Source organism: Metopolophium dirhodum, chromosome 3 (assembly GCF_019925205.1).
Source record: "Metopolophium dirhodum isolate CAU chromosome 3, ASM1992520v1, whole genome shotgun sequence".
Lineage (NCBI taxonomy): Eukaryota > Metazoa > Arthropoda > Insecta > Hemiptera > Aphididae > Metopolophium > Metopolophium dirhodum.
The window spans coordinates 28,113,779-28,137,970 of record NC_083562.1 but is presented as its reverse complement, the minus strand read 5'-3'; the positions used below and the strand labels follow the sequence as shown (position 1 = coordinate 28,137,970).

Sequence of the window (24,192 nt, the reverse complement as noted above, 5' to 3'; positions counted from 1 at the left end):
TCTAACTGTCCACTGAGATGTCGGGGGACACAACAATCTATCCTCCCATAAGACACCATTGAACCTTCTATAGCAGTAATGGCAATTTTTGGAAGACTTTATACTACTGCTATAGGTAACTTATAATAATTCATATTGTAATTTAATTAGGTACCAAAAAATATAACTTCTCAAACACTGTGTCTATAGACACTGGCGGGAGAATAGGTATATTAGAATGTCTATAAACTTGCTGACCAGTTTGTATAGTTAAATTTGGCATGCAAACTATAACTGAAATATAAAACCAGAATAGGTACATTACAGATCACAAAGATTTCTGTAAAAGAACATTCGATTTATCAATATACCGTATAGGTGCTGAGTATAATCAAATACTATAGATTAGTATTAATCTATAGTATTTGGTATATTTAAGTTCTATGTATTTATCATAATTCATAGAGAATAATATATATTATAATATCTATGGCAATCGTCAATTGTCAAAATTCATTGGCGACGATTAACAATTATAATAATTTCAGCAAATGCCAAATACTATATTGTATTATAAATATAATATATTGTGTTTAAATTTCAGTGAACAAAAAAATAATAAGCCATCAATATAGATGGACAGTTCGTTAAACCATATATATTATAATGTAAGTTAAAACACAAACTAGCACATTTCGTTATGATCAGGTTATTTTCATAAAATATTTCGATACTTTCAAGTTTCAGTTCGGAACAAGATGAAGATGGATGAAGATAGCTGTTTCTTCGGCGACGGCGGTAAGTTTGTTTTCATATTATTACTATTTTACATTTACTTTATAGACTTAAATTAAATAGTTATTGCCACGGACAATCTGTTAACTGGGTGACTTAAAATAATTTATAAGTTTAATCCCAAAAGCGCAATGTATAAAAATATAAAATACGCGAGACCGAACAGTCCAAAGGCGGTCTTCGTTTCGCCATGCCAAGTTTAATAGGTACGTACCTTTTTGCATATTATACTATACGCCGGGTATCACGCCTTATAGGTTTGCGAAGTATTTAATACAATATAATGTTATTAATCTTTATATATTTTTTTTTTTTTTTATTGATCTAATATAATGCCCGACAACTATGGTCATTAGCTACAAATATGAAGTATACAATAGTTATTTACAGTTTTAAGGTATTCTTATATATAAGTTAGGTATTAACATTGAAATTACAGAATAGGTGTGGTTACATAGTGTACAGTCGGGTTAAATATTATTATATTAAATTGTAAAGGCCTGTCAATTTCAGGAATTTTATTATCTTAAAGTTTTCTTCGGTGTTGGGTCCCAGTGCGGTGTCCAGTGATGAATCTAATCCGATGATTTGACGATCGCGTTGGAATTTTAGGCATTCGGTTATGATGTGTTTCACTGTTAATTGGACACCACAGACTTCACATGAGGGGGGTTCTTCCTTTGCCATTAGGTATCCGTGGGTAAGTCGTGTGTGTCCAATTCTCAGTCGGTTTAGAACCGATTCTTCTTTTCTTTTTAAAGAATTGTTAATCCACCTGTTGGTGCATCTTTTAATAGTGTTGAGTTTGGTGTTTTGTTGTTTCCAAGTATTGAGCCATTTGGTATTAGTTATGTGATTTATGTGCCTTTTGAGGTCGTATATTTTAAACCTAACTAACCTATTTATATATTATACTATTTATATATTATAAATAAATAAATAAATAACCTAAAAAAAATTGCAAAATAAAAACTTCTTATGGTGGTTCGAAAATATACGAAACACAAATGTTTTAAAACGAGCATTGCATAGATACATTCGGAAAACAATGCAAAGTGCATCAAAATCTCTAAGCTTGAAACATTAATAGATGGCTCCTAGGTTATTGTTTTAAAGACAGATAAAAAAAATTAAAAATCCATAGTCTCATTTTTTTTTTATAAGCATCTAAAGTTTAAATATTGACTAAATACGTAAAAATGACGAAAATTTGCAAATTATTTTGAGTTAGAAATTTATAAAATGTTCAACTTTTATAGTTAAGGATTGAAAATTTAACAAGGTTCCGCGTAAGTATGTTATATATAAATTACTTTATTCACAATAATATCATCAAATATATACTTAGTAATATATCATAGGCTGACTGACCGTATTCGCTCAGAATCGTTTTTCTTATACAATGATACTATTTAACACCATCCATTCAGTGACCCACTTGTAACAGCAGAGCGACATCCACTTACCCACTTTTTTTTATTAACATTTAACTTTTATCTGAAGCCAACTTAATTGAATTAACTTAACTTGCCACAGTTAATTATTTTTATTAACTTAACCATCTTTTCTAATTGTGAGTATTGATAAGTAATGACAACCAATTTATATTGAAGTGTATTATTATAATCAAAAACTAAGTAAAATGTATAATAATTATACAATTATTGTAAAATACCTATATTTAGGATATAGAGTACGAAAAATCAGTGTAAGTACTAATTGGTAATAACTAATTAGTACTTATTAATAAAAATGAAGTGTACATAAATTAATATAAATATTAATAATACATTGGAAAACTAATAGTTCACCCGCGGTGTTTGTGAGTTGAAGCCCAATCCCTAAATCAAGTACTATAGCTGCGGCCCGGGTTTATTAGAGGGACGTAAAAATTGCAGCCCGGCCGGTTTATGAGAGGGACGTACAAATTGTGGCAATAATAATTTACTACGTATCCTGGTATTATAAGCATTACTCTGGACTCTGGAGACACGACGGGGAGTTTGACTAAGTCGTGTCCCAAAAATGTTTTTTTTATTGTTTTATTATATAATTTTCTCCAAATATTGGGTTTGTCGTAATTTTCGAAATCAAACAGTCCTATTTTAATTTGTTCAAGCTCAGTCATTTGTTCTCTTATAAACGTTTCTTTTTAACTATTTTATTTTTTTGATTTGATTGCTTTACTTCTAAATTGAATGTACGTGTCAAATTGAAATTCAAGTAACACATCACAAAGATGTTTATACTACCTATGTATAAGAATAGCTAGTGTAGAACGAGTAACGACATATTTAATTTAAAGTGAATTTTACAATTTTACAATCAGCTGATCATCTTCAGCTAGCTGTTATGCCAAAATGTCATCGTTCGATCAATGGTGAAATCATAATATTAGTGGACGAACGGAAACACGGTGTTACTGCTAGAGGATCTGCGGCCACTGCCATTGCCAGTGCTATTACTACTTGTGGTCATCGTGCAGGATCGATCTGGGCGTTGTCGCTGCAGGACGATCCGCCACAGTCGGCGGTGCAATCTTGTAGACCAACCTATCTCGACGACGAGCACGACGGACGCGACGGCATAGCTAAAAAACAGGAACAGGAACGCTTCCTTGAGCCGGACTAGCTTAAGTACCCGGCCACGGATCTTCTCCAGCGGTAGCACCTTGTTGGAGCCCAAGTGCGTGATCCAGTGGTCGACGATGCCGGTCTCGAATAGCGTGCTAAGCACGGCGTTGACCGGCTCGGTGAGGTACGAGCCACCGTTGAACATGAACTGCGTGGTGTGCGTACGCAACAGACAGCCAGGCAGGAACCGTATGGGTATTTTGACTTTGATGCGCTTAGCCTGAGGTATGGAGTAGTAGTACATGAACCGCTTGACCTCAAACAGAGCGATGTCACGCTTCACCACCAGCCGGTCGATAACCAGCTCGAAGTTGGTAGGCGGCAACAGCTGGAGCCGCTTCATGAACGTCCGCGATATCCGCGTGGTGGCCGTAGTCGCGTTCATAATGTGCATCGACCGCGGCGTGGCCATCGTGATCAGCGCCGAGTTTAGAATCTCGTCCATCCGAGTGAACTCTGCACCGTGCGCGGGCACCGTCATGAAGCTGCCCAGCGACGCTTTGTACGCCACATTGATGACCATGCAGTACCAGAGCCAGTGCACCATAAACGCCCGGAGGCTACACCAGACAGGCAGCACGCCCAGCGGCTGGTCAATGGCTGTGTGGTACACGAAAAATACCACAGAGTCCACACGGTGCAGCTTTTTCAGCTTTCGAAAGAAATGGAACACACCTGTAATAAATATACGACAACTGCTGCAGTTTATTACTTTATTATTATTTTATTGTAGCTTTGTGCGTTTACACTTTAGAGGGCATAATCGAAAGAAATCGGGGCCAATTGCACGACCCAAATAGTAAATCGGGACCCTTATCCAGTATCCTACCCAAACAGCAAACATCAACATTTTCTAGTACCTACCTATCTACCTACCTAGTGGCTAATACCTATATAATTAATTATAATAAGTAGTCACTTCCAAACTATTCTAAACTTAAACAAATGTTGAATAAAGAAATTATATTTTTGAACTAAGATTCCTTCAAAAATTTGCTGTCGTTCATTCGTATATACCTACTACCTATATTAAGACTATTGAAAGCTGGTTGTTTTTCGTGCATTTAGTCTAATAAGCGGAACAAAAATATAGTTTGGTAAAAAAAAAAATAAATTTGGTACTATACTAATTAAACAATACAACAAATCAAAAATCAATTTCCTACATACCCTAGAAAAAAAATATTAAGGAATTAAAATATGTTTTCAAAATTAAAATAAGGTTTTTGTTGCTGAATTAATATTTCTTCCACTTTTTGGGTATTTTGTGACACATTAAAATTGAAAATATTTTGATCGCAAAATATAGCGACGTTGAGTATGCGTATGTATACGTTACTGATTTCAAATAATCTAAGCCGTAGTTTATCTTTAATTATATAAAGCGTTCGGGGAACTCACACACACAAATTATCAGTCACTACACACACAGTCACACACTTTTGGACACTTTTTTAATATACTCTGAAATTTTGTTGGACTTTTTTTGCTGGCAGAGCTTTTTTAAGTTTGTGGTACTAATATACCAATAACATAACTTCATATTAGTGATTTTTCCCGAATACAAATGTCAAACTCGTTGGATTTACATGGATTAACACTACAAAATTAGCACATTAATCTATAAAACCATTCTAACAAATTATTTTTTGACATATCATAACATTGTAGTCTGTTGGACTTCTTTTGAAATTACTTTTAAATAAATGAAAAAATACGGTGTCGATGTAAAATATAAAAATCAAAAGTTGGTAAACTCCAGAACTCAATATCATGAAAATACAATTTTTAAATATTAATGTAATGGATTATAGGATAAAAATATATAAATATATAGAGCTAGAATAATTAAGGCAATAAAAAAATATAATTACCTAGGTACTACATGCAATTAACTTGTATTTCATTGTTTAGTGTCTATATATTTATGTATTATTTATATTGTACTAGCTGATCCCGCACACTTCGTTGTCCGTAAAAAATTACAATTCTTAAAACGATTGTGAATTTTCAACGCCTTTTGGGTGTCGTGTACTCGTGTAACTTGCACAGCAGTAAGTGTAAGGTGAACTTCAGTCTTCAGCCACCTTGTTAAGCAATCCGACTACGTCAGATTGTGGACAAATGGACAATGTACGACAACATATCAAGTATTAGGCAATCCTCCTATTATAAGTGCAACGTAGCCACCTTGGTAGACAATGTGCGAAAATTCGATTTAGCAACCAGTAATAAATAAATACTAATTTCTACTAATTATTTCTCCTGTAACCAATAGCAACCATTTAGACACAAACATTTCCATCGTAAATCTCAAAATCCCTGTTTGAGCACCTCCCCGGCTTTACCGGGTCCAATTGTGAATCTATTCAAAGACTCACTCAAGCACACACTAAAAATTTCGTCAAAATTGGTGCAGCTTTTTAGGAGGAGTTTGAATACTTACACACGGACAGAATAAATATATATATTAAGATATAATATTATTCTATACCTATATTATTATATATATTGTTGACTATTGATTAAGCTCATTTATAGTAATTTACCATTTAGTTTAAACATTTTTAAACTGCAATTGTCAGTTGTCATACTGTAAATGTACTTTAAATTAGACAATTTATCCGTAAATAAATAAATAAATTACCGACGACAACTACGAACATCGAGCCGATGAACAACCATCCGAGTTTGTCAAACTCGTAAACGTAATTGGTCCAAGACTGCGGCGGAGGGCCAGCCCGGTACGGAACAGCCCACCCCAGACAGTCGATACTCGTGGTTCGAGCCAGTTCCGTGTTGTACGCACTGTTGTGCGTGGCGTACGAGTACCAGCCAAACGCCAAGTCAGCCTCCTCTGCGTACAGCATTGCCGTTATGTTCTCTAGAACTTCAGCGCTGTTGTACCAACTGAACATCTCGGAAGCACCGCCCTTCGGTGACATGATGACCGGCGTGAAGTTCATGTGTCTGGCCACGATCTCTAGCACCTTGCCACCGACGCCGGACGTGGTCCATAGCGGCCGCTGTGCAGTGCCATCGCCCGGCCTCAACACCGTGTCGGGTGGGTGTTCATTTCCGGCGCACCGGAGTGGACAGCCGAGCATGTTACCGGTCTTCGGCTTGCTGGAGAACAGGTCAGCGCCCACCCCGAACCGCCCGTCCACCCACCGGTCCAGTAGGAACGGTCGTCCCAGTTTGTTGCATCCGTAGTTGGAGAACGGCCGGTAAGTATACGCGTTCACGCCACCGCCGTCCATCCGAACCAGCCCGACCACGTTTACATGCTTACCCGCGTCCCAAAAGTGTCGGAATGTGCGCCGGATGTTGTTCATGGGCATCTGTCTCGTCCACACTGCCACGAAGTGGCTCCGCTGCGTTGCGTTCAGAAGTTGAGTGTACAGCATGTCCTCAGCCAGGAACGCGAAGACACCGCCCCTCGTCTGCTGCTGCATGGGGGCGTCCGCAGTGAACGACGAATATGGCACGATCACTTTGGGGCTTTGCACGGCCATGGCGAATGCATCCACCGCGGCTGCGTACTCCACTGTTCCTGACCGCCGGAAGTACATGTAAACGGTCCGCCGGTCAAAGTACGTTCGCGTAACGTTCGCCAGACAGTCGAACAACTCGACAGTGTACCCGCCGCCGCCGTGGTTTTGGGCAGCAACCACCGACATCGAAACCGCGTCGGCTAACGACGTCATACCTGCAGCGACCGTGGACGTCGCAAAGCTAAGGAACGACAGAACGACTAACACCATTGTCGCAGATCGAATCCTTGTCTGCGAGAAGTGTTGTTCGGGGTAGTTCGCCGTCGGCTGTTTAGTTAAAGACCGAGGGCACGTGGACCGGTGCAGAAGAAAAACCGCAACAGAAATTAATTATAACAATGGACACTTGACTTGTCTTGTCGACTTGACATTGAGTAATTAAAATAACGCCATAATTAATTATCATTAACGACACTTGACACTCGTTGTTGAAATGCAATTAAACATAGTGCGGTGGTTTTGAACGTAAAAATATACCTGTTTTAGACTTTAGTGGATATATTTTGTTTATCAACCAGTGTAACATGAGTTAAGTCATTAATTAATAACTATTCACCATTCAATTTTTGAAGTGCGAGGGATAAAAAAATAAACATTAGGAAAAAATATTGTCTTTCTAGCAAAATATATTTTTTTTTCACAAAAAACTATGGTTCACATTCGAAATATTTATAAAATAAGATCAATATAACATATTTATGAATAATATTTGTAGACAATAAACTAAAAAGTTTAGGAATAATGTATACAACTAAAAAAAATATATGTAATATAATAATAAACCAAACATAAATATTACATTACTGAACGCATTGGGAACATTGAACAAACTCTTATTTAAAATTCAACAATATAAATATACAGCTTACATAATATTCTCATTATTGCACGCCTACTATAGTACTATAAAATAATAACGACTTTACAAAATTATTAACTTACAGATTGTTTTATGTTATTCCGATTGAGACAAACTACAAAAGTACATTGTTGCCTCACTATTTAAAAGAAACAAAGAAAAAAAACATCATAAAACACCCTGTATATAGTTTATACTGTCATTGTAAGCAGCATACCATTATTTATTTAATAAGTTATAAACAAACTAAAATGAACATTTTGAATGAGCAATTGTAATTTACTAAAATAATTATTCATAATAAAATTTGAACGTTATAACTTATAAGTATGCAATTCAAGAACAGAGTGCATTATCGGTTAAAAAGAAAATAGCGGAAAATACAACTTATCAAGACATAGTTATCATTTTGTATATTATAAGCAAGTATGCAATCATCACTGAATAAAAGCAACAGAAAAAAAAATGAATACACATCTTTTTTAAAGAATGACATATTTTGCGCCTTCCAAAAATACAGCTTACAGAAGGGTCTTACAGTAAAAATACCTACTATAAAAAATATGGAGGAAAATTTTATCTACATTCATCTTCCCAATTGTTAGTATCCCATTTTAAACAAACAATATTTTATGATAAATTTTAAGTATTTTTATATTTTATTCTTAAAATTATTTAACTAATTAATAAAAATATAAAATATAGTTCATTAGCTACAGACCTATACTTTATTCAGAATAATAATGCCCACTCAAATGGCAAAAACTGGTTGTCACTCAGCCCCTCTAATTTACATGGTAGCAGCCGCTGAAAACAAGGAACAACATCGGTTGCACAGCTCAAAGGAGTCCAACTGTTCTCGGATGTCATGCGTGAAAGTGGACAGTCTTTTTCTGAATAGAGTTTAGATAAAATTATCCTCTATAATTTTCATGTATACTTGGAAGGGGTAAAACAAATTTTAGAAATTATATACTATTGCGCCTTTCTAGTGAGATTATTTATAGATGCTAGTAATAATTCATCAAACAAATATAATATATTTGATTAGAGAGCATAACAATATTACCATACCTATTTTGCAAAATGTATAACTAATATGTCAAATAAATTTTAGAAGAAAATATGTAGTATATCTCTCAAGTCTCAAACGTATTTCAATTTTTTTTAAAAAGCTTTAAATATTTAGGATAAAAAAAACACAACAAATAAATGGTCTTTAACAAAAAAAAAAAAATATATAGTAGTAAGAATAGCGAGCACCAAACATATAGTACAGCAAAATAAACTAATTTTAATTTACAAAAAGTTAAATTTCATAAGTTTATTTAATATAAAAATACCTGGTATTTTGTAGCAAAATTATTTTACTAATATTGTATATAACTTGTGTATTTAAGTCATATTGAAAATTTAGTTAAAACAAAAAAAAAAATAACACCTTGATACTAGACAAATAAATGTAAAAAGCATGTTGGCCTATGAAACAGATGATATAGCATTGTGAGGGGATCCCATGGCACATAAAACTTTGTCTAACCATTGTAACGGTCCATTTAAATGGATTTCAATCCAACAAGGTGTGCTAGTAACATCTTGTCGATGATACTCAGCGCCCCAGCCTTTCACAAATGACATCCTAAACAGACAAATTAATTATATTTCATGTTATAACATTATTATGAGAAGTAAATTTTTTAGTACTTACCTAATTGTGCACATTTTTGTAAGCTCAAATACGGCTTCATAACCTGAATTCACAGATTCTGTGAGTAAAGTTGCAAATTGTTGATTATTGAATATACGTAAAGAACATCCAGCCGGTATCTTACACACAGTTAATGGATGAAAATTATGATGGTGATTGCAGTTACGTGACTGTACAAAAACTGCAGAGTCTGATAAACATTCTGCATATACTTCACCGCCAATGTAATGTAATTGAATCCCTAAATTAAATAGTAAACAATACATTTAAAAAGGTGTTCAATTTTAATATTATTGATGATACATTTAATATTTTAAGATTAAATAATCGAATAAATTCTTTTTTTTATTATTTTATAGGTTTACACAATATAGCAGTTGCGCCAAACTAAATTTTATTTGGGACGGCAATGAAATTCAAAAAGTACCCACCCACACTAGCAATTAACATAGAGTGTGGCATACGCTCATAGCTATATTAGATGTATGAAGCATACACCTAAATTATAGAGAAACTGATGAATAATATAATTTCCATATCGCAATACTCAAATTTATGAGTTTGCCCTGATTTTTCAAATAGTATTTATTTTATTTTATTTGAAAAAAGTATTAAAATATGTATTTAATTTGTTTAATAAAATCTTAATTATTGATGAATTTAATTTTTTTTGATAAAATCTTAATTATTGTAATTATAAATGTAAATTTGTACAATAAAATCAATGTTTATTTAAATTAAAATATTTTCAATTATTTTAACAGTAAGCCCAGTAAGTATGTATATTGTCTAATCATTAATATTGTAATATTTTAATTTTTGAAGTGATTTTTAATAATTATTTTTTTCTAGTTTTATAATGAAATAATTCATTAATATTGCATTTTAATATAGGTTTTAGCAGTTTCGTTTTGTGTTTCTTGTAATTTGACGATGCCGGGATATATATTCTGAATTTAAAATATGTTCCTAATCAATACAGTCCCATATCAATACAATTCAGAAAAAATATTTTCTGAAATTTTATGCTCCAACCAATTATTTTCCAACAAAATATAACCCTCTGTTTACATTTGCCCAATTTAATGTAATAATTTATCTTTGCTTTCAAAGTTTAAAGGTACCCAATTAATCCAACAAGCTACTTTTTTTGTTTAATTCTATTAATATTACATATATTTAATTACCTATCATTATTCATTTTAAATTATTATTGGTTTTGTATATGTTTTGTAATTCTGTATCGGCTGTCTAAGCCTAAATATTATTGAATGAGTATTTATTAATTTATTTAAGCAAAGTTCATTGAAATAAATGAATAATAATCAAACAGTGAAATGTTAAATAAATTACTATTAGGCATATTCGGATCTTGCATTTATGTTTAAATATTATATTACCTCTTCCGATATGTCGCCTAGTGTTTTCAATTGTTTGATTTCGATTTACATTGGAAAGTTGTCCAAGGCAAAATCGGTTTAAATTATTACTTGGATTAGTGAAACCATCCACAACTACAACAGGAGATTGACAATGAAATAGTTCTCCAACTCTACTATTTAATTCATAGTATGCTATGCTTGCCCAACTAGCTTGTTCCTGGTGGGTAAACAATTTTTAAGTAAGTTATTTAAAAATAAACTTAATTTTAAACATTGTTATATTTTACCTGGTATAAAACTTGTGTTCCAGATGTAGGACTCATAGCTTTATCATCAGGCCCAGGAGAACTTCCTAATTCTAAAAACATTTTAAATAAAAATATAATATTATAAATTCAAGTATTAATTACAATTTATTAATAAGTCTATTTACCTGATAGTGCGCTGCTCTGAAAGGGACTATTTGGCGGAGGACTTGATGATGGAGAATTGGGTCCTTGATTATAATTATTGTACTGAAGATTTTCCGGCATTTGACGGAACATCATAGGAGGTAGCTGACTTTGTCTTGGTACCAATACAGGAGGTAGGACTGAAAAGTAAATAACATAACTTGTAAAGAGAAATAATTCAAATATTGTGCTTGTTACTTAAAAATAATTTTAGATCCAACATTTGTAAGTAAATTAAGTATTTAAAACATAAAACTTGTAAACTCTATTCGAAATAGGTTTGGAAAAGCAGCGCAGCCTTAGAACAAAAGGACCACTGTAATTGGCCGTTAGTTGGCAGCGCACGAACTGAAACCAATGAGACTGAACACGAGACCTGAGACCAATTTGGAATAGACTATAGGTAAAATTACTTTTTGAATACCAATATTATTTTAAAACTAGGTAAGTATACCAACTAAAATATTTGTGTAAGTATGATCATTGATCATGAATCAAGAATATCTCTTTCAATTTGATAATATGTGAATAAAGTTAAGTATTTAATTTAAATAAATATTAGCATAAATGCAGTGGACTGTTTAAAAGAGAAACAATGATGATAATAATAAATATATCTAATAAGTACCTAGTTCATATTGAAAATTACTGCCAACAATAATTTTTTTACTGTACCTATATTTTACAGAAGATATTGAAACAAAAATAATTCAATACAATGTTTTCTATCAAAATACAATTATTGCTTTTAACTCTTGTTAATGCTAAAAGCAATATAATACATTTGTGTAAACAAATTGTGCTTGGCTTACCAGGACTTTCAACACGTTTGTAATGATAAGGGTTAATACAAACATCTTTCTGTTTGTTTTGAGTAGAGAACGGAAATTGACAATGGTCAAGAGGCTTAAGCTCATGATGGGTTTGGAGATCTGGCCATCGCCAAACACGGCAGTATATGACGTGAGGTAAGCTCTTACGATGCGACACCTGAACGAAAAAAACACATAACATGTACATTACCACTATAGTAATTAAATATCTGCAGGCGGTTTAATTTAGGTTTGTTAGTACCTGCAATCGTCCGTCGAGACTTCTTGGTATGGTGACGCACTTGCTCGGTTGTCCCGGACAGCTGAGCGCTTTTTCCAACTCTTCGATAGCGCCTTTGGTTTTCTTCAGTTTCTTGACAAGAGCGTCGACGGCTTTTTCAGCCCATTTCTCCTCTTCGTCGCCCTGCTTCCAGCCCAACAATTTCTTAACGGCCGGGCTAGTAAACGAGAACAAGCTGTTTATCGACGAAATTGTCGACGACGAACGGCCCGAATCGAACTCGTCCACCTCCATTACACGGGAGCAGAAACTTAATAAGCCACACGGAACTTACACGCGCGGGAAGTATTCGAAGACCAGAGATCTTAGACACCGGATAAGTGTACAACAGACAACAGCAAACACTACTATAAGTTCTTATATTATTTATTTATTGTTATTATTGTTATTCGGTGGAAGAGAGAAAGGAAAACGCGCATCATTGATTAGAATCCAACGATGGACGGTGGCGGGCTGTTCGGACGGATACGTTCCGGAGCTAACCGTGGCAACGCTGTAACGGAGTGTCACACGCACATTTGATACGGTCCCCGGACGGTGCGTGCGCTGCGCCGTTGCCGGATTTTGAGTCTCAGCAGGTGTACCGTGACGTCGCTTTTGGGGACGTTCGTACCGCAAGGCGCGAATTGTTCGATTTCAAACCGCGGGCACTGGTAACGACGAAACTTTTACCGGCCGTTATACACGACGACGAGCTTGCGCGCGGTACTGCTCTCGGACAGCGCAGTAAAGCGCTACTGGTACGATGCAACCACGTATGATTGCGTGGGACAGTGGTCGCGCTTGTTGCCCGACGCAGCCGTCGTATGAATGTGTAATTAATGGACAATAATCTCATACGATTATGTGGTCACTGCAATAAGCGTAAATCGTGGACGAGACGTGTCGCCGGCGATAAATCCTCCTCCTCACTGCAGTCGCTGTAGCGAGAACGGACTAGTTTCGTACGCACGCGCGCGCGAGTTCGAAGTAGGTACAACACGTTTCGGCGGCGCTGTAGGTATACGGTATATACGGGTATAGGGTATAGGTATTAGGTACAACGCGAGTACCTCTTGCTGACGAGGCGGGTGGGAGCAGCCGTCTGGCGCCTGTACGGTCCAGTCTGATTTTCCCTTTTTTTCCTCTCCACCGACACGGGTATTATATTTTATTGTATTTTATATAATATAAGTACCTATAGAGATAAACGATGGTCTACGGATATAATAATATTGTATATACGGTATACGCCAATATTAATATTATATATTATGTGTATAGCCGTTTAGGTACGAACTATTAAAGTGTATAACTTGATTTATGTTGTCCGCACTCTTTTCTCTTAACCCGATTATCCACCCTCATAGGCACTGGGGCAGTGGGGCGTATAATAGGTATGCGACTCATTGAACAAAATATAACTAATTTTTATATGCACATGCTGCTTGAGTCTACCGAAAGAAAACGGAAATATATTTATGCATGTATAGTATAAGTATACCAGATAATGCGCACATGAAAAAAATAGTGCATCCTGCACATATTGACACACAGACAAGCGGTTGATTTTTCGACCCGTTCTGTACCTGCAGACTGCTGCTGTTTGCTGCAGTATAAAAAACGCACTTTGATTTTAATTTTTAAGACAATTGGTTTGACGATTTATGTTTAAACAAACGTTGTTAATACAGTGTCTTTGATATGACGAATACCGATTGACGATATACGCGAATAGTCAATAGATCGTAATAATATTATTTATGTCTTTCGATTTCCGTAATGAAACCAGTGCCAGTGGGCCATGTCTACATGTTATATTGTCGGCGCCTGTGCTCATTTTTGTACAATAACAACTGCGACAAAGACGTCGATACTAAATTTAATGGGTTTAGGTAAAGACCGGCCGCTCCCCTGCAAAATGGTATTTTATAAATATGTCGCCGGCATTTCGTGCAGAAGCAACGGTCCAGTGAGGTATAGTATTGTCCCGCCGTGCTGTCGCCATCCCCATCCTATCGTGCTGAGGTCTCCTAAATGCTGATCGTCTAAACGAAACCTGCTCTCATATTTTATGTGCATCGTGTGTCTCTATTACATATACTTACATTTATACAGGGTGCAAACATTTCTCCAACAGTCAACACTGTTAAGTGATTTGTATTTGTTCCGTTTTTAATTTAATGTAATTATATTTTTGTAATGATGGGTTAGGTGGGGGATTGTTATATATATCTATACGGTGTCGACCGCCCCTGAATAGCGGAATGAAAATCCTCAAGAAAAAAATCCCCTGACTACAATAATACTCACAAGTCACAATGCATGAAAATGATTGAATAAATATTTTTAAATGAATATTATTATTTGTATTATTTAATGTATTGATCATTCGAAATATTTGTATATTATGCTATATTTGTAACGGCTACATTCATTATAATTTATAATTATTTTAATATTATAAATTATAATCTTTCAAATACTGTATCTATATAATATAGTAAAACTTGTAAAAACACCTTTCAATAATATGATATTTACACTACCCTAAAATACTTTAGGAAAAGTAATATTTTAAATTTTCAATCCTTATAGCTGTAACAATTTTAATTTTTTACATTTTTAACTACAATATAATTTGTAAATTGTAGTTCAAATTTTACAAAGTTGTACATAATATATATTATATATTATCGTAATATAAAACAAAATAATATAATTGGTAATTTTTCATAGATTATTAATTTTATCATATTTATAAATTTTTTTGAATGATAAGTATGCCTATATACTATAAGTATATAATATATTTGTAATTCAATATTAATAATGTGGTAATTATACTAATAAACGTTTAAAAAATATTTGTTCAAAAATGTTCATGTGGTTGTTAGTACTTAATATTGTAGTCTGGCGATTTGTTCTGGAAATTATTTTTTCCGAGGAATTTGATTCCGATTACTCCGACCCCAAGATTCTAGTTGTATAGTTTTAAATAAATTATGTGGACGAGAGCAACCCTTAAGTAATTCTACTTCTGCAGGAGTCGTCCACAATTTCACTTTAAAAAAAAAGTGCCAAAGACATGAAGTTTCAATATCATGGATCGATGTCAAATAGGTACCTATCTAATTTAATTATTAAAACAACATTTTTAATTTGTCCTACTTCACCCAAATGTAAAATTTCACACATCACGTTGTGGCAACGATATATATTTTGATTAATTTACTATACAAAACTTATTGTTGAAATTAAGTAATTTCTTAAAAATAAAAGTGTTCTTGGCGCCAGTGGTGGCTCAAAGGAGGTACTTGTATTTGAATCGCGTGACTAATAACCTATATGAATTCAGTGTTTATTATTTGGAGAGCAGTAAAACAAATGTTTAGCATGGGTGGTGTAAAAATATTAAATGCGAGTCATGGAAAAAAGTTTAAGTTGCCACTATGTTCTTCTACATAATAATGTGTTATATGTGTACGGAGACAATCCTCTTTTTTCAAATTGTTCACCCAGTGACTTGTGAGTGTTAATATTATTATACTCGCGTATAATGCCTATATTACGTATATTATAAACGATGTATTATTGAATACCACTGGATTGAGAATGACAAACTTAGTATAATATTATTATGTACTTATATGATATATTAGGTACCTATACTACGTGTTCCACATATAATAATAATACATCGTACAGCGGGCTGTGGCGCCAGTTCACCACAGGGACCTGTTGAGTCCATCGTATATATATAGTGTAAATGTATAATATATATTGTGTACGTCCGGCGGCGGGCCGCACGATGTTATTGTGATGAGAATGTGAGTTTTGAAATTCGAACCATTCATAGCCGGTCGGCGAGGGTTTCGTACACATTTTTGGCGCCGATAATATACTTACCACTATTGGTACGTATATTATAACGTATAGCGTCGACGGGACTATTATATATTAAATGCTATGTATACAATATTAACGCGTGCTCACGTATGTATGTATGTAAAAAAATATATATATACTGTAAATTGTATATGTTTTTTTTTCAGTACCTACATGGCTACATCCATATGTGTTAGGATCTAAATGGGATTATTATATTTATATAATATTATTATGTAGGTACCTACCTAATATATATATATGAACACTGCACACACACAACACGTATAGTACTATAATACCCATTTATATATCACACTAATCGTATATTTTTCGAATTTAATGATTATTTACTCTATGTACGATGCCACGATCGTATAATAAATTATTAGGTACTTATGTATGAAATAATATAATACAAACGATTACGATTTATTAATTTAACTGATTTCGATCAGATAAGTAACTATATCTAATATTATATTATTAATTTCAATATAAAAACATTTATAATTTAATCATTACTTATTATATAATAACTAATAAGTAATAACATAATGTTTAAACATGTTTATGGCCTTATAAGGGGAAGGGGCAGACGACATTGCCCCCCCCCCCTAGAGAATATTATTAACTTCATGAATACTAGTATACTACCATGATGTTACATAATTACCTATAGATAGCATAAAATAAAATGTTTTTCTTAATCGCTATTACGATGTGAAATAATAGAATGAAAATAAACAATGTAGTACTAGTACACGGTTGTTATCGTATTATTCGTATTAACAACATAGGTGGGTACACCTATAGGACATTTATGGGGCTCCAGGCAGTTAAAATTTCGGGGCCGCTAGAAAATTATTACATACCCATTACCCACGTTTTGATTCTACTATTCAATAATTAATATAAATATCAAGCAGTATAAATAATAACTAGGTATACTTAACTAGTTTTAATAAATAAAACCATGTTTATTGAATGACTTCATTAATACTGTTATTAATTTACAGAAAAAAATAGCTAGTATTTTTTTTATAGTTAGGTATTTTATGTTTAAATTTGGATTTTGGAGGAAATAACAACCAAGGATAACGATTTTAGTTCTTATGTTGTAATTTTATAATATTAATTCAACTATCCGTATTAATAATAAGCAAATAAGCAATAACAATATAAATATATGTACCTCAATACCTAATATAAAATATCCACACTGACAAACTGTCACCGCTCAGAATCGTTTTTCGTCATAGGCGCAAATTGACTAAATTTTTTGGGGGGACTCAAGCCCCCCTCCCCTTAGGCCATATTGCTTAGTACCACAGAATATAAAAATTAGTACTAATTACTAGATTTTGAACTGGGGGGGGACTAAGTCCCCCCCAAGCCCCCCCTACTATTTGCGCCAATGTATTTTCGTATACAATGATATTATATCATAGAATTCAAATTTAATACCATCCATTATACAGTGACCCAATTATAACCTACTGTACAGCAGAGCGACATCCACTTGCCCACCTTTTTTTAATTTAATTTTTATCCTGTAAACAAAATGTATACTATTATACTGTTATAGAATAGAAAGACTGCTTCGATTTCAACATAATATAGTATTTTATTTTTTCAGAAAATTTGATTTTTTCAAGAGTTATTTAACACATTGTTTATCACCATAGAAACGAACAATTTTTAAAACTGTTAAAAAAAATGAAAATTTATGAATTTATATTTGTTCAATTTACTATTGAACATAATTTATGAATCTAATTTCAAATTATATAATAATATTTATTAAACATACTAATTTATATATATAAATATATATATTGCTACCTACATATAATTACTAATTTATTGTTACATTGAGTCTCTACTCAAAATCGTTTTTTATCGAATGCAATCATTGCATTTAAATCGAAGACTGCATTAAATATTAATACACTATCCTATCCGAGTACCGAAGGGACGATGTGACAAACTTCCAACACCGCTGCATTTACCCACTTTTTATTTAATTTTGTTGATTTAAAAAAAATAAAAATCATGCGATATTGCATACCTAAATGGCTAAATACGTAATTGCAAAAGTTCAAAACAAATATTTGGACATTTGCTAAACAATAAACATACCTGTACGCAGGGGCCGATTGTCGATTTTTTTCGGCCCGGGAAATATGGATCAAACCGGCCCTGCACCGCAAATGTAACCCTCCCCCCACCACAAAAAAAGGGTCATAATTTTACTCAAATTTATAAATTTGTTTAGTTTCACCCCTAAATTAGTAAAATATATATAATATATAATTAAAGATATAACAGTTTTGGATTAGTCAGATAAAGTTAACTTGTTCAGACTGTTCTAACTTGAACTTGTTTATCTTATTACATTTTAGATGCCGAGCGGAGCGATAAATGTATTGATTTTACAATGATGTATGTTTTAGATTCTGAGCGAAGCGATGAATGTATTGATTTTACAATGATGTGTGTTTTTTATTTTTTTTTGTGTCTGTCATCACTCATCACCTTTTAGGATAGTAAAAGTGCTTGGATTTTCTTCAACAGAACTAATAGAAGGCTCCTAGGTTATTGTTTCAAAGGCAGATGAAAAAAATTAAAAATCCAAAGTCATAATTTTTTTTATAAGCATTTAAAGTTCAAATATTAACAAAATACGTAAAAATGACGAAAATTTGCCAATTATTTAGTTAGAAATTCATAAAAAAATTTCTTTTTAAATCTAAGATTTGAAAATATACCTAATACAAGATCCCTCATAAGTTTGTCTACTTTTATCAAAAAAAAAAAAAATGTCTACAAGAAAGTCAAATTAAATTTTTATGAGCGTTTGAAGTTCATATTTTTAACACATTGGAATTTTTACTCGAATTCTCATGTAAGGATTTTCTTATTTTGTTGTCATTAAAAAACGTATGACTATAGATACTTGAAAATTTCACTGAATGTTTGTATTAGTATTTTCTATACACGATAAAATTTTGAAAATAATTTGACTCTTTTTGAGCTGTTTACGGACATAGTCAGTTTTCACTTTTTTTAGTTTTTTTTTTCTATAAATATCAATACAATTTTATTTATTGGGTAAAAAGCGTGAAAAATTAATGCAAGGCTACTGATATAAAGTTACAATAGCAGTTGAAAAATATTAAAAACACATAAACACAATTTTTTTTTATAAGCATTTAAAGTTCAAATTTTGACAAAATTTATCGAATTTAAAATTTAATAATTATTTTGTTGTTAAAAATTTATAAAATGTACAACTTTTATAGCTAAGGATTGAAAATTTAAAACATTTTTTCTCGTACCTTTTCAGCGTCACCATTCTTTCGTTATTCACCAGCGTCACGCATAATTTAAATTGCACAGTTGAATTGAATTTTTCTGTAAGTACTGTAGTCTGTAACTGACTCGGTAACTCGTTTGTGTAAAAAGTTCAAAATCAAAATCAATACAAAAAATTATGAGATAAGGTTATCAATATCAGCAACTAACTGAATTCTACCATTCTACCATAGAGTATAAAATATAAATACTAAAATACCAGTACCACAGATTTCTAAATAATACATTAGCATGAATCGGAGGGAAAATAGTGTGAATACTGAATACCAAAATTCCTACTATGAATTTATTGTAATAGTTTAAGATATTATAAATAATACCTTCGTAGGTATTTGATTTTTTAATATATTGTATGCTTAATTTATAAAAATATAATTTTTTTTGTAATTATATTATAATAATTATAGCGGCCCTAACGTTGAATAGTCGTTGATCTTATCAGTATGAAAACAACTGCCAGGATTTCATGCAAGTTAGCCACTATGTTTAACCACACAACCAAATTGTTGTTTAGGCAACTTATGAAATATGATAAGTGCTATAAATTCAGTGTTGGAAAAATTCCTTTTAAAAAGGAATTCGTTTCCGTTGTAAAAAAAAAACTCGTTCCGGTTTCTCGTTCCAATTGCAAAAAGGAACGCTTTTCCGTTCCTTTAAATTTTTTTAGCATCTAAACGGTAGTCAATGGTATTTTTTTTCGCTAATTTACTAGACTTGAAATTTCCATCGAATAATTATGGTAAAACTCTCTCATATATCTGAAGTTTTATTATTTAGACTAAAAACTCACTCCTTCACTCAGAATTGTTTTATTATTTAATATATATACATATAAAATATACACACGATACTTAGGTTGTCCATAACAAAATTTGAAATGTTAGGATCATGGTTGGGATAGTATTATTTATTGCAATAATATATGGTGATATATTAGTGACTGACAAAGTGATACCAAATTACCAACGCTAAATATATTCTAGAAATCATTATTATTAAAAATTACATGCGTCTCATACTCTCATACTTTTTTTTCTAATTCTTAGAATGGAAATTTTAGTTTAAGTTCCTCAAAAATAGGAAATCCTTTCCGTACCTCGCCTTTCCAACACTGGCTATAATAATGCGTGCTTTCTTTTTATCAAAAGAGTACCTACCTTAATATTGAAACTACTATTTTTTCTCACAATTTACAAAATATTAAAATATATGCTAAATAAGCTAAACCCTAACCCATGGAATATTCTCAAATATGAAAAAAAACTTTTTTCCTACGAACTCAGAATTGAACGTCCACATTTGTTTACTTTCACACTGCTTAAACCCAGTAACGATATGTAAAAATATATAAATCCAGTATTTAATTATTACAGAATATAGGCAGTCGCCACTTATATTGGACTCACTTTGGGACCATTAACCAAAATAGTCATCAAAGTGAGTCCAATAAGTGGCAAATGAGGCATCAAAGTGAAAGACCCTAAAAAGAATATTCGTGTGTTCAGTCATGTCCAGAAATAAAGACCAGTATCATCAGCATTGAACACATGAGGCGGAGGAAATTAGGTGTTAAGAGATGACCATTCTGAATGAATCCATAATCGTGCATATGAGTGGTTTGAATTTTCCAGCTTGCCATGGAGACCTTAGCGAACGAAATGTTTTCGCGTTTCTTCCATCAATGAAACCAACCTTCTGATGCCACAAATTCCTAGTAGAAAAAATGCTTGGACCATCAACTTCGAGTGAAGTTTATGGTACCATACGATATCTAGTTGGTAGGTACTTATAGGAAGTCTAAGTTTAATATTCTATGTTCTTTATCAAATAATTGAGATAGACAAGAAAAAAGGTGTGCAAGCGGGTGTCGCTCTGCTGTACAGTAGGTCACTGTAATGGACGGTGTTAAATTTGAATTCAATATATAATATCATTGCATAAAAAAAACGATTCTGAGCGAAAACTGTCAGTCAGCCTATGATATTACTAAGTATATTTGATGATATTATCGTGAATAAAGTAATTTATATATAACCTACTTACGTGGAACCTTGTTTTAAATTTTTAATCCTTAGCTATAATAGTTTAACATTTTATACATTTTTAACTACAGAATAATAATTTTGTCGAAATTTGAACTTTAAATGCTTATAAAAAAAATTGTGCTTATGTATTATTAATATATTTCAACTGCTATTGTAATAATATATCAGGATTGCATTATTTTTTCACGCTTTTTTAGTTTTTTACCCAACAAATAACATTTTATTGATATTTATACATGGAAGAAAAAACTAAAAAAATTAAAACTGAAAATGTCCGTATACAGCTCAAAATATTTGGAAAATGTTATGGTGTATAGAATATAAACATTCAGTCAAAATTGCATGTACCTACGGTCATTTGTTTTAGTTGCACCAAAAACCAAAAATCGATTTCCTCAACAGATTTTGCTTAAAAATTCCCATTTTTGAAAAAAAAAAACCATACATCTTTGTAAAATCAATACATTCATCGATCTACTCAGAATCTATAATGCGAACATTTGTTAAAATCTTAATATAGTGATCCCTTGATTACCAAAAAGTTGTTAGGCATACCTATACCTTCTTCGCCCAAAATCGTTTTTCAACGTTAGGTTTATCATTGAAATCAAATTTTACACATCCATTACATATTCGATACTGTAAAGCAGAGTACTTACCGCTACGTTCCTATGTAACTATTTTTTTGTTCAAACTTTAGATGAGCATTGAGTAGAGACACAGAGTAGTTGATCAACAAGGGTACCTTTATGTGTATCTCATCTCTACACCACCATTTTGTAAAAATTTCTTTTATAAGCGGATATTTTTTGTTGGAGATTTTGGAGTAACAAAGAACAAAATCGATTTTGTCAAAAACTGGTTCTGCATAAAAATCTCTGTTTTTCCCGGCGCTTTTGTAAAGTTCAAACTATATTTCACTTTAGACCCCCCAAACTAATAACTGATTCACTTTCTTACCATAAATGATGCCAAATAGACAATCAAAGCACTTTTACTGCTCTTATAGATGATGACAGACGTAACATTTTTTTAAAAAAAATTAAATAAAAAACACACATTGTAAAATCAATACATTCTCCACTCAGAATCTAAAACTAAACAATTTTTTATTAAAATAATTGAAACATAATACTTTTTTAATAATTTAAATACATAATCATATTACTATTTTTTCTATTTGAATACAAATACTGAAAACTTTTCATACGTAGCCTTTATAAGACTGTTTGATGGGGCGATGATAATTTATTTATTATAATAAAATTGTAGTAATTACTTGATTTTAAAATACATTAGTTTTTAATTTAGTTTGTATATTATTATACTTTATTAGTAATAATTACTAATAAACTTCAAGTATTAATAGTATTATAATGAGAACCAGTTTTATATTAGTTATTTAATAAATACTAAATAACCTATAAAATTATAATCTGTACCTATTGACTATAATATATCAAATTCTTTTCTAATAATTTTGATATTAGATTAAATTTTTATTATAATAAGTAATTAAATCTGAAAAATAAATTTAGCATCCATATTTGAAAAATTATCCAATTTATAATTGTTTTAAAAAATCATACCTTATCGTTATAACATAAGCATGTAATTAAAAATTAACACCAAATTAATTGTCTCATAAATGTAATTAGGAAAAAAATTTAACACTAGCCAACATATTATTATTGCCAGTTATGCGGAAGACATCTGATATTTTTGTTATCAAGAATTAAGTAGAAAAAAATATATATAAAGTATAATTAATTTAGAATTAACATTACGAGAGTTACATTTAACATTATAACAACCTTTAATTACCTTTAGTATGAATAAAAAAAAAATATTTACCCTAAATAAAACTGGCATATTATAAATTAATTTCGTAAGATTGAAATATATTATCACATTTTAGTAATTGTATATAGGTACTTTTAAATATACATTTAAATATAAAAATTTTATTCTTGCTATGCAACTAATTTTAAGATCAGGAATTACAGCTAAAATTATTTCACTATTAATTTATATATAATATGATTGTTTAATTTATATTAGGTAATTATACTTGAGTTATTTTTTCAAAAATATGGGGATTTTAACTTGTTTACTTATTTAAAATTATTTATTTTTAAAACATTTTTAAACCTCTCATATTATATGAAATATGTATACATATAAATATAAAAAAAACCAAACAGAAAATGTATTCAAGGAACATTTAAGTTATGAATATTTTTTTTAATATAGTTTGCCAAGTTTTATAAATATTGTAATAATTCATACATTTTTCCATGAAAATGTACATCATCATTGATTTCATCAACACAAACGTCATTCAAGATGTTTTAAAATAATCATTGAATTAATAAAAACTTGTTAGTAAGAGTACAATAATTCAATTTATAATAAATACTCGAAAAA

General features: G+C 31.9%; 2 protein-coding genes across 2 annotated transcripts; both read right to left on the bottom strand.

The window, feature by feature from the left end:
• Positions 1 to 3,161: 3,161 nt before the first annotated feature.
• On the bottom strand, positions 3,162 to 7,367 carry LOC132941955 (uncharacterized). The gene is given in 3 exon segments (XM_061010220.1): positions 3,162 to 4,082; positions 6,055 to 7,250; positions 7,252 to 7,367. Coding segments are annotated over 3 exon segments (2,226 nt in total). The 3' UTR covers positions 3,162 to 3,168.
• Positions 7,368 to 7,567: 200 nt separating this feature from the next.
• Positions 7,568 to 13,457, bottom strand: LOC132941194 (protein mothers against dpp-like). The gene is made up of 7 exons (XM_061009134.1): positions 12,437 to 13,457; positions 12,175 to 12,352; positions 11,344 to 11,502; positions 11,198 to 11,268; positions 10,929 to 11,127; positions 9,529 to 9,769; positions 7,568 to 9,459 (listed from the first exon to the last, which is right to left on the bottom strand). Exons 1-7 carry the CDS (start codon positions 12,707 to 12,709, stop codon positions 9,300 to 9,302), a joined length of 1,281 nt encoding a protein of 426 aa, XP_060865117.1. The 5' UTR covers positions 12,710 to 13,457; the 3' UTR covers positions 7,568 to 9,299.
• Between the last annotated feature and the right edge of the window lie 10,735 nt (positions 13,458 to 24,192).

What these genes read in the sequence shown, in the direction of transcription:
- LOC132941194 (XM_061009134.1), bottom strand. Translation starts at nt 12,709, where the DNA reads ATGGAGGTGGACGAGTTCGATTCGGGCCGTTCGTCGTCGACAATTTCG. An exon ending in CAAACGTGTTGAAAGTCCTG is followed by an intron (nt 11,503 to 12,174) that starts GTAAGCCAAGCA and finishes TTTACTTTTCAG; the next exon opens with TCCTACCTCCTGTATTGGTA. An exon ending in ACAAAAATGTGCACAATTAG is followed by an intron (nt 9,460 to 9,528) that starts GTAAGTACTAAA and finishes TTGTCTGTTTAG; the next exon opens with GATGTCATTTGTGAAAGGCT.